Source organism: Lissotriton helveticus, chromosome 1_1 (assembly GCF_964261635.1).
Source record: "Lissotriton helveticus chromosome 1_1, aLisHel1.1, whole genome shotgun sequence".
In the NCBI taxonomy this organism is placed as follows: domain Eukaryota; kingdom Metazoa; phylum Chordata; class Amphibia; order Caudata; family Salamandridae; genus Lissotriton; species Lissotriton helveticus.
Genome location: NC_136057.1, coordinates 1,366,162,809 through 1,366,174,723, shown reverse-complemented (window position 1 = coordinate 1,366,174,723; position 11,915 = coordinate 1,366,162,809). Strand labels below are relative to the sequence as shown.

The 11,915-nt window shown below is 48.0% G+C and overlaps 1 protein-coding gene across 2 annotated transcripts in view; it reads left to right on the top strand.

Moving 5' to 3' along the window:
- Positions 1-3,984: 3,984 nt before the first annotated feature.
- GTPBP1 (GTP binding protein 1) overlaps positions 3,985-11,915 on the top strand; it is a 67,724-nt gene continuing 59,793 nt past the window's right edge. The window contains exon 1 of one of the 2 annotated variants that reach the window (XM_078683556.1): positions 3,985-4,231. In XM_078683556.1, coding sequence (XP_078539682.1) covers positions 4,076-4,231 — 156 coding nt within the window. In that variant the 5' untranslated portion in view covers positions 3,985-4,075. The remainder of the gene's footprint in view (positions 4,232-11,915) is intronic. The other variant, XM_078683550.1, reaches the window with a different exon arrangement.

Below are 11,915 nucleotides of genomic sequence, written 5' to 3'. Positions count from 1 at the left end.
CGAAGCCATTTTAATTTTGTGAGGAATCTAAAATCTCTGATACCCTTACGCAAGGCATTGTACCAGCAGCTAGTCGGGAAACAGCATCTAAAGCCCTGAAGCGCCTAGAAAGCAGAATCGTAACTTCAAGGCGCCCCACGTGTTGCTTCAATCAGTGTGCAGTGTCGCTCGTCTCAGCCACAAGTAACTTAAGGAGGTTCCGAAACGTGCAGGTGAGGGTCTTAAAATCTGCAACGCGCTGCCACCTTAAAACTTTGTTGTAGGTTTACCAAGCCTTCCTTACCTCGAGGCAGGAAGTCCACGGGTGAAGTCCCCAGAGATGTGCACGCGGGCTCCTACAGTGCACGCGGGCTCCTACAGTGCACGCGGTGCTCCTACTCATGCATAGGTGTGCACGCTGTGCTGGTACTTGTGCATAGGTGTGCACGCGGTGCCGGGGCTCGTGCATAGGTGTGCCCGCGAACTGCTGCAGCTCTGCTGGTGTGTTTGTTGTTTTGGGTCCAGTGCTGCCATCTGGAGCGCAGCAGCAGGCGGGGGTGCGAGGAAGCAGCGTTCATATATTTCAAATGTTCCTGTGGTTATAAATAAAGCAGGGCCGCGACACGCCGGGGCTCGGCTTTCCAGGCCTTTCCTTCTGGCCTCTGCGCGTTAACACTGTCACCGCTAAGGGGAGCCGCCGTGGGATGAGGACGGAAGGAGAGTGTGTGCCTGCCAACTGTGGCACGAGGGAGGCCAAAGGGGGCTGGCCGCTGGCAGAGTCACCAGGCCGAGTCCCACATACCCAGCCGCACACGTACATCCCCTTGATGTCATCTGTGCCCTCTTCCCAACACTAGCATCCTCCCTCCACCACTCGTGCCAGTCACCCCTGTCCTTTCTGTGCTCTCTGCCAACCCTAGCATCCGCCACACTCGCCTGGAGCGTGGGTGCCAATCACCGCTGTCCTTTCTGTGCCCTCTGCCAACCTTAACACCCCCTCCACTCGCTTCGAGTGTGGGTGCCAGTCACCTCTGTCCTTTCTGTGCCCTATGCCAACTTTAACACCCCCCTCCACTCGCTTGTGTGTGTGGGTGGCTCTATGTGGGTGTCTCTGTGTGGGTGTCTCTGTGTGGGTGGCTGTGTGTGGGTGGCTCTGTCTGTGTGTGGGTGGCTCTGTCTGTCTGTGGGTGGGTCTGTCTGTCTGTGGGTGGGTCTGTCTGTGTGTGGGTGGGTCTGTCTGTGTGTGGGTGGCTCTGTCTGTGTGTGGGTGGCTCTGTCTGTGTGGGTGGGTCTGTCTGTGTGTGTGGCTCTGTCTGTGTGTGTGGCTCTGTGTTTGTGGGTGGCTCTATGTTTGTGGGTGGCTCTGTGGGTAGCTTTTTTGTAGGTGGCTTGGTGTGTGTGGGTGGCTGTGTGTGTGTGGTTAGCTCTGTGTGTGTGTGTGGGTGTCTCTGTGTGTGGGTGGCTCTGTGTGTGGGTGGGTGGCTCTATGTGAATGACTCTGTGTGGGTGGCTCTCTGTGTGTGGGTGGGTGGCTTTGTGTATGTGGCTCTGTGTGAGTGCAAATGCAATAGGTCTCGCATTTGCGAGCAATTAAGCTATTGGCATTGTAAATGACAATGCCATTTATTTATGTTTTAAAAACAAAAACATAAATAAAAATAATGTCATGAGCAATGCCAATAGCTCTAACAATGCCGAGACCATTGCATTGTAAATGCTTGTTTTCTTTTAGTCACTCTTTTGTTGATTTATATGTGACAGTCAGAGGGACACAGAGAGAGGGAGCAGAGGGTGACAGACAAAGGGAGGGAGACAGGCAGAGGGAGACAGGCAGAGGGAGACAGACAGAGGGAGGAGGGAGACAGAGGGAGGCAAATGGAGGGAGACAGAGAGAGGGAGGGAGAGGGAGGGAGACAGAGGGAGAGGGAGGGAGACAGAGAGATAGGGAGAGAGAGAGAGAGGGGGAGACAGAGGGAGACAAATGGAGGGAGACAGAGGAAGGGAGGCAGAGAAAGGGAGGGAGAGGGAGGGAGACAGAGGGAGAGGGAGGGAGACAGAGAGATAGGGAGAGAGAGAGAGAGAGGGAGACAGACAGAGGGAGACAGAGAAAGGGAGACAGAGAGAGGGAGACAGTGGGAGGGAGACAGGGACAGACAGAGGGAGACAGACAGAGAGGGAGACACAGAGAGAGAGAGAGAGAGGGAGACAGAGGTAGGGAGTCAGGGTAGACAGAGGGGGGAGGGGGAGACAGACAGATGGCGATATAGGGAGGGAGACAGAGAGAGAGGGGGGAGACAGAGGAAGGGAGACAGAGAGATGGAGACAGAGAGTAGGAGACAGAGAGAGGGAGACAGAGAGAAGGAGGCAGACAGATGGAGAGAGAGGGAGACAGAGGGAGAGAGACAGAGGGAGACAGATAGAGGGAGACAGAGGGTGACAGACAGAGGGAGAGAGGGATCAGAGGGTGACAGAGAGAGGGAGACAGAGGGAGGGAGGAGGGAGACAGACAGAGGGAGACAGAGGGAGGGAGAAAGAGGAAGGGAGGGAGACAGAGGGAGGGTGACAGAGGGAGGGAGACATAGAAGGAGGGAGAGACAGAGGGAGGGAAACAGAGGGAGAGAGGGAGGGAGACAGAGGGAGGCAGAGGGAGAGAGAGAGAGACAGAGGGAGGGAGACAGAGAGACGGAGACAGAGGGAGACAGAGAGAGGGAGACAGATGGAGAGAAAGGGTGACAGAGAGAGGGATACAGAGGGTGACAGACCGAAGGAGAGAGGCAGAGAGAGCAGAGGGTGACAGACAGAAGGAGACAGAGGGAGGGAGACAGACAGAGGGAGAGGGAGACAGATAGAGGGAGACAGACAGAGACAGACAGAGGGAGACAGAGGGAGTGAGTGAGACAGAGGAAGAGAGAGAGAGAGAGAGAGAGAGGGAGGGAGAGAGACAGAGAGAGGGAGAGATAGAGAGAAAGAAGTGCGTATGCCGGGTCTGGTGGCTCATTGGACGAAGCGTCCGCAGCAGCGGCTAGTGTTCAACTTCATGGTCACAGTTTTTTTTGCTCTAGCCCAGCCCCCTCTCCCACTGACCCTCCCCACCAGTGCGGCCCTTGACCACAAACCACACTGTAAATTTGGCCCTGAGAGAAAGTTTGTGAGTACCCATGATCTACACACACACTCTCTCTCTTTCTTGCTGGCTCATATTATATTCCTGGGTTCAAAAAATGCAGTGGTTTAAAAATTACTGTGAAATATGGGTTTATCATCACAGCAGCCACAAAACCCCACACTACAATCCTTCCCCGCTGTTCAGGGACACTATGTTTTTATAGCAATGGAGGACCCGGTTATATAACTGTGTTATCTCTTTCATCTGCGCCAGTCGGGTGAAGCGCCCTTTCTGTTGGTATAGATAGAGGTTCATTGCATTTTTTAAGCTATTAAAATTGAACATAACAGTGCCTTGTATTTATGTTTTAAAACCCAAAACATAAATAGTAGCCATTTTTATTTACAATGCCAATAGCTCAAAATCGTTTGAATGCGAGACCTTATGCATTTCCAATGCTTGTTGGTACTGAAAGCAATTATTTTTATGTCCATGACTTCGACTTTCGTTTCCGCTCTATTGCCTGCTTATTTCATCAGGTGAGCAAACTGCTTGGACGAGATTGCTTTACTGTAGTACGAAAGCCCGCCCACGCTCTATTTGCAAAAGTCCTCACTCTATTGCTGGCATATTTCATCAGGTAAGCAAACTGCCCGCATCGCCTGAACGAGACTTGCTACTGTAGTACTGTAGTACGAGAGCCAGCCCACGCTCTATTTGCCCCACGCCTCGTTTTAAAGTCTTCACTCATTGCATATGTTTCCATGTCAAATTGAAGCAGACTCCCCAATCCATGATGGCTGAACATAGGAGGTATTTCCTTGCTGTTGATCTACGCCTCATTTTCAGAAATTGGTTTCGCAGCTGCCCATTGGTCGGCTATGAGCAGTACCCCGCCCCTCCGTGGATGCTCACGCCCTGGGGGCGTGGCTGCGCATGGGTGTTGGTGATGTGGCGCTATCGCGCGGGGTTGCTGTGTGTTAGTGACTGATGGCTTCTCCGGCGACCTCACCTGGTGCCCTCCGCCCCGGGTCTCCGGTCGTCCCGCTGCCCGCCCACATTTTCGGTCCGGAGGAGGAGGGCTCGGACGGCAGTAGCTCGGAGGGCGAGGGGGAGGGGCCTGGGGAACCCGACCTCAGTTCCAAGGTATTGGGGGAGGGGGAGGGGGTCAGATGTGGTAGAAAAGAGGCTGGAAGGGGGGAGCTGATAAAATGGGGAGGTTGGGGAAAGTCGTGGAATGACACATGTGGATGAGTTGATAGCAGAGAGAAAGAGCCCTAGCGAGAGAGGGTGCAAAAAAGAGCAGGGACATAGCATGTGTTTTAATGTAATTGTGTTTATTTAGCACTAACTATCACTGACGAGGCGTTGAAATGCTTTAGGGCGAGTACCCCGCTATTCCCAAGGTTAGCAGTTAATCTAGTAGATACTGCGATTGGTTATGTGCTCTCAAGAAAAAAATGCATGCGTTTACTCCAGTTACTTAGTGATGATACGTTATATTAATACCAGTTCGGTGTGATCATTAGTGAGGCTATGTGGTTTCAGGTGAATGGTTACATTTGGGTGATATAAGGTTACAGTGATAGGGTTTTGAAGATGAGGGGATGTGATCTATGAAATGTTTTTATCAGCCAATTGAAGAATTACTGAAAAAGGATGAAGGCAGACCGACAAGATACTGAGATGAGGCTATACTCAGAAATAGAAGGTATGCAGAGGATCAAAGGTAAAGTGGGTCACTCTGGAAATAGAAAAGATAGGAATCAAGCAGAAGTAATTAAAGGTACAGATTTCATGCTGGGTTTTAGGGGTGTAGTGGGAGAAGGCTTTCTGAGATAGCCAGCAATCTGAGGATGTAAAGAAACAACATTATAAATAGTGCCCCATTTCCAGTGCAGACAGCATAAACATGCAAATCCGAAGTGTACGCATCATTTGAACATTAAGATCCCTAGCCTGCTGTGTGCCTAGCCCAAAGCAGCACTTTTAAACATAGGCTGGTATATCACAATTTTGTTACAGGGTCTGTATGTTTCACAGGGGACGTTGGTGCACAAAAACAAAGTCTCATTTAATAAGCTTCCCCCAATATTCAGTAATTCAAGTTTTCTTCACTCACTAAAACTGAGTTATTTGGCACTGCTGAGGCTGTCTTGCCAATGCGCAGTCAGATTTATACCCTGTCACCCAGTCCTATCCAAGTGTATGTTGTGTGTGTTTGTGTATGCAACCATTGTATTATTGTATGTTTAATCGAAGTAGAGAGGCCTGTGGGTTCCATTTTGAAAGCCCCTGGCCTGTTCCTGTGCACAGTAAAAGTGTCGTGTTGTTTCCCAAGACAGTAGAAGTGTATCAGCATAGGTGAGTGAAGTAAGGACAAGAGAAAAGGCTCCTAAAGAAATTTTATTTGATCTTTTTTACTAAGAGTGGCTCCCGTCTATTAGGTCTTTTTTATTAAGAGTGACTCCTGTCTAGTCTTCCTGTAGCAATGCGACTTGATGTATGCTAGAGGTAATGGGGGCTGCAGTCTCTGTTGTTCTGAATAGGAAGGGTCTTTTATGTAAAACCACCCTTTTGTCTACTTCCTGGTCACTGTCTTTGTGGCTATTCATAGCCAGGTGCACATAGTTCATAACGTCACTCTGTTGTGGGTGCTGCAGGCTGGAGACTTCCCTGATGTGTGAAGCACCACCCACACAGAGGCTGTAACTGCAGAATAGGATAAAGATGAAATTGAAAACCGAAACAACCCCAAAACATCTCCTGCCTACAGATTTCCGGAAAAATTATCAGTTCCTGGTTCTTAAGATGTGGGTATAAAGCCCGCTGCTGGTTTCATGTTCACAGTGGGAATTTAATTACTATTGTTTGCACAGTGTAATACAGCAGGTATTAAGACGACAGAGTAACATGGAGGGCAGCAGTACATCATTAGACACTCTACAAATCAACACAGAGTGTGATAGAGCAAGCCGGGGGAGGCGGATACACTTACAACAGAATTGATATTCCTCCTCTAAATAGGACTGATTGTACCCCCAAAAGTTTAAAGACCATGCACCTTTAGTTTGCGGGGTTTGTGGTCCCCCAGGGGTGCAAATGGAGCTGGAGAGGCATCCCATATGGCAACAAACGGAGACCTGCGGGCGTTGATGAGGCACCCAATGAAAGGACACAGAGAGCAGACGATGCAAGCTTCCGATGGAGGGGGGCAAAGCCAAAACAATGCCAAAAGAACCTTCAGGGACATTACACAGGTGCAAATAAAAAATGACAGGCTAGAGTTAAGTCGATTGTGTTTCCAGCTGGACCTGTCTGCTTTAAAATGGCAATGGAGCTGTTATATGTTATGTTAATAAATGTTTTATATAGCGCTCAGCTACTCAAGAGTGTCCCGGTGCTTAAAACAAACCTCAGAGGGAGCGATGCGGAGGAGGAGATAGTGCTTAGTGAACAAAAAGCCACGACTTGAGGTCCTTCCTAAAGGCCAAGAGATTGGCCTGTTATAGTCTCATTCCCTGCCAGGCAGCACTTGGCATCACTAACTGTGCCTGGGAGTTGCCATGAAGAACCCTGCACCAGTCATACATGCTATTAAAGGGCAGCCCTCTTCATAAACCCCTAAAGGCTTCGGTTGTCAATTGTCTCAAACAAAATATACACAAACTCTTGTCAAATGAAAATGAAATAAAATGGAAGCCATGGAAACAAGCCATAGTTTAAAGTATGACATCTTCCGACACATGAGAAAATAAACTTGCAAAAACCATGTCATGATTGTATTGTGTGCGTTTCCTTAAGTATAAAGTGCATTGGCTTGCGTCACTTTAGATGGATTGGGTGAAAGCTATGGAACTCAGGGTGTTTTGTGTGATTGACAGGATCTTTGTACAGGTTGGTTGGGGCATGTTAACTGTACTCTGGTGAGATATGGGGTTTTGGGTAGATTTTTTCATAGGCTTGAAAGGTGCTAGAGTACCAAAATGGGAGCCTCAAACCAGCCCCTGTGTACACCATTAATACACGGCCTCAGCTATTGGGGTGTTACAAACAAGTGCCTGTTACACCTCTGGCCCTCAGATTTCACACGTTCTGTAGAGTGCGCCTGGTTGATTAAACCTGGCCCGTGCCTCTCCTGGTTACTCACAGCCCAGAGGCATCTCCTGCCTGCAACTGTGTGCTTCATCACTAACGCTGCATCAGAGTACACAGGCTGTAAGGAGTCTGCAGCAGAACACAAATACAAAGTGAAGCATAGGGAGTGCGCCAAGGGAAAGGCTGGTAATGGTTAACCCAGGGTGGTGAACTCTGCTACGCGCGTGGAATTTTCTGCACTCCGTGTTACGCGGAGCTCCGAAAAGTTTTTCTCCCCGTTCGCCAATGTCAAGTTGGCGACCACGGGCGAGGAAAGTCAACCTCCCTGCGAGATTTTCCCTCGTTCGCGATCGTCGACATAAGTTGGCGTGCGTGAAAAATCAACATCTCTGCGAGATTTCTCAACGCGGCGGGGGGGTCAGGTTTCTCATTGCGAGTGGTCACGTATGCTTGCGACAGCTCGCGTTGAGAAACTGCCTATTCGCCGCTATAGTAAAAATCTACTCGAGCGGCAGAAAAGAAAAGCAGGGACTGCTTGCGCTGTGCATGGTGCAGTTCGCAATTATTGCACAGTGCGGACAAGCATCCGGCACTGTGCAATCAACTCAAACTGCATTTTTCTATTGTACTCCGCCACCTGCTGAGCTACGCATAGTGCGGCGGAGTTTTTCTTTTTTTGCACTTCGCAGAGTTCCGCATAGTGCTACTCTGCAAACTCCTCCAAGGGTTAGTTAGTCATGGTACCAAAATAGCATGGGCCATACGGGTATGCTTTGCAGTTATGTAATGCATACAGAGCCTTAATGAAATGTTAAAGCCCTCGGATACCTTGACATTTTTGACCAACCAGCACTTGCAGTTATGGACCAGGAGGTAATATTGCTGTGTGCTACATACAAGTGCTGCAAGGATTTACCATGAGCAGAATGAGTGCTGCTTAAATCACTAGAAAACTATTACATAGCACACAAGATCAGCATTTTAACTCCACAGTCTGTGCACATATAAAGTAATGAATGCAAATCCAGCTTTTACTGGTGGCGCACAGGGCTCTATGGATGGAATAAATAAATGCATGTGGACAGTGCAAAGCCCATCTGAGGCTTTCAGCAATGAATACTTCAAGCTGGTCTTAAATCTGTTTTATTCACTGGAGCAGCTTTTATCAGTATTAATATTATTAATACTCTTTATTTAAAGATTGGACTTTATTATAATATACAGTATGTCCACTGTAGGGTTAAGAGGCTGAGTCCGCCTCGCAGGGCCTCAAACGTGCGACACAGATTACACACACACAGATCTCTGCAGCAAGTGTGCAAACAAATGTTGCCCCGTCTGGTTTTTCCACCTTATAGTATTGTAATTATATAGTGCTTACTACCCCTGATAAGGCGTCAGTGCTTTCCGTCGAGTGGCACGCTACTCTGGAACCCAAAGAGGATTAGTTGGGAATTAGTATAGAACAATGTGAAATTATTTTGAGCGGTGGACATGTGAGTTTGTTATTTGGATTGGAAAGGATAGTGGAGGGCTAGAAGAGGGAAGGGCCTAGAAAGTGTTTTTTGGTGATCATAGGAGGAGGTAGTATGAGATGAGTAAAGGGGAGGTGGAGGGATCACAAAGTTTAAATTATGGTGTCACAACATTTCATTTTTTGCCATCTACAAAATTGACCCAACAGCTTTTAGCTGTCTGCAGGTGAAAGCCTCTTGTAGAGTTCACCCAAAAATGGTAGTGCACTTATAGCACACCCATAGCTTACTATTGGTTGTATTTGTCACTCATTTGCTTGCTTCTTATTTAATAGTTTTCCTTCCTCTTGTGTTTGACCTTGCCCTAGAATATGACCTCTTTACTATGTTTGTTGATTTCACAACTTATCCTTTGACTGATCCTATTTAGGGAACTACTTTTCTTTAGACACTATGATTTTAGATTCAATCTTGTACACATCTGCTTCTGCTTAAGCCACAAAAGTGTTTCTCTCTCTCTCCTTTTTTTTAGGTCTTGGCCTGGCCAAAGACGCTCATGTGCTGCTCGTCTAAATGAGGGCTTCTTGGAATCAATACAGATTCCGAAGCTCTCGGAGGCGGAGTTAAAGCTTCGCCCATCTTTTTAATTGGGTAGCGTCATCTTCCATGCAAAACGCTGGCTTTTGATTGTAAATAAGGCTTCTTAGTCCCTTCTTGTTGTCGCCTTTTCTCCTTTTGACCCCGCCTATCGGGTTTGGATCGTTTACCGGCGGCGTGACACTCTCTCCTTCAATAGTCCCTAAGCACTATTTTCTTCACATTCGTCTTTGGAAAAGTCATCCGCGTGTTTATTTTCACATTGCGCTTTCACTTAAAGTGAAAGCGCGATGCGAAAATAAACCCGTGGCTGCCTTTGCGGTACCGCGCTTGTTTTCATATCCTCTACCGTTTGCAGGACAAGTCACTTATTGAGAATGAGAGCCCATGCATTCACGTCCGTTATCAAAGTAAGCCCAACACAGATTGCTAACTTAATCACATTAATCCAACACAATTATGAAAAAGAAAACGCCGGGACAAGCAATTTCCACTTATGTTCCACTTATGTATTCTTTTGTGCACAGCGGATGCTTAGGTGTGCCTCGCGCGTGCATAACAGTGGAGCGCTTCGGAGGAGCACAAGGCGCCCACACGTTCCAGAGAAGGTGAAACTCTTTCTGACTCAGCAGATCCATTCATGCAGCAATAACAGCAGGAAATGACAGACCCACTAACCTAAATACTGCTCTGAGCACAAAACAAGAGCCGGTTTTATGAATGGCAGCCCCTCCGAGAACTAGAGCAGGATTAAATGGCAGTTCCAGTCAGTAATGGCCGCCCATTCATTCACCCCTGCTGCGTCGATGAAGGCGCGCCCCGCAGCAATCCTATGCCATTGTGCGGCCTGACTCATCTTCAGGGACATGCATTCATACTTTCGAGTTCCTTTCCGTTTCGGTGTAGGGCACTATCGCCTCTGTGTTGGCAAAAGAATGAAATTATTATTGGAAACAGAGACTTTAGGACACTTCCAATATAATTGGCGTTTTCGCCTTTACTTTCCATCGTAGGTTGAACTGCGTCCGTTTCTTCAGACTATCATCTCAAAAGAATAACGATTATAATGCCACGGGAGACCAAAAATGCGGGGCAGATGGGGGCAGCAAGAAGGGAAGTTTTGTTAGAGTCCTTTTACATAACCAAGTTGTGCGCGAGCCTTTCTTTAACTTTTTTAACGAGGTGCCTGGCTGCTCCTCTAGTTCAAGAAGCTAGACTAGACAAGGAGTCAGGGGTGGCAACACAGATAAGGTGTCCTCAAGGGCGCAACAAGAACTGGCAAAGGCATTAGGTCTGTGTTTAATGTATTAACACTGGAGGGAAGAGGATGCAATGGCCAGAGCTGTCGACAGTGGAGTGGAAAGGAGAAGAAAAATACACCTAAACAGTCAATATCATAAGGTGAGAGAAGAATACTCTGCTGGGCTGACCTACGAAGTGATTGTCAAAGTCTGCAGCCTATGGTTGAAAGAGGCAGGTGGAAGAGCTACGCGCACACACACACAGACAGAGCCACGCGCACACACACACAGACAGAGCCACGCGCACACACACACAGACAGAGCCACGCGCACACACACAGACAGAGCCACGCGCACACACACAGAGCCACACACAGTCATTCACATAGAGCCACACACACACAGAGCCACCCACACACACACACAGAGCCAGCCACACACACACACAGCCACCTACACACACACACAGAGCCACCCACACATAGAGCCACCTACAAAAAAAGCTGCACAGACAGACAGAGCCACACAAACAGACAGAGCCACACAAACAGACAGATTTAAATTAAGGCAAATTTAGAACGGTGTCAGCTGTGAGAGTCCTCCGTAGAAGAAACTCCAACATGGGTCAAGTGGCATAAAGCCACACTAACCAAAGCAGAGATCTGTACCTCAAGGTGTCCTAAGTCAGAATCTCAACTATCCCTCACCACATTACATCATAGCATCAGTCATATCCAAAGGACGTTCCACAAACTGTAAGCAGTAAATTTCCATACTATCAGAACACACTGGTTTCTATACACCGCCTTGCTGTTCTCATAAATCGTTACTCCAGCCGTCTTCTGTCTCGTCTCCTTGTCCCATGATAATTCTCCTCCCATCTTATCGCATTTTTTCATACCAGTTGCAGCTTTACATACCTACTCATCTACTAAGAACAAAGATTCTCTCACTAACAAAGTCTTGTCCACCTGCAGTGGGAATACAAAATGTATGCAACATTTCTCCAAGAAATCTCTGTTAACTTAAGACCTAGTCTTGACACACATCACTTATGTGCCCAAAATCATTTCTTCAGATAACAGTAATGTGCTTCCTTCACAGTGCCTTACAAATAGGAATTATTTACAACAAGGGGTGGTGATGGACAGAGTCTCTGAATTAAGCAGAGTACTCTCACCCAGTCAAGAGATCAGGGCTAGATCCAACACCGTTTTTTAGCTCATTGCACCATCCCAGTTTCAGAACCTGGCTGTATGCAAATTAGTCTGTCCCTGGCCCAGTGCATCATGGGAACAGGGCAGACCAGACTACAAAAGCCAATTCTTACACTGGGAAGGAAACAAGCTTCCGGGGACCGGTTTCTGGCATTACAGCCGTCTTCGGCCCGGCTTGCTAGAATCCTGATGGTGCAATGAG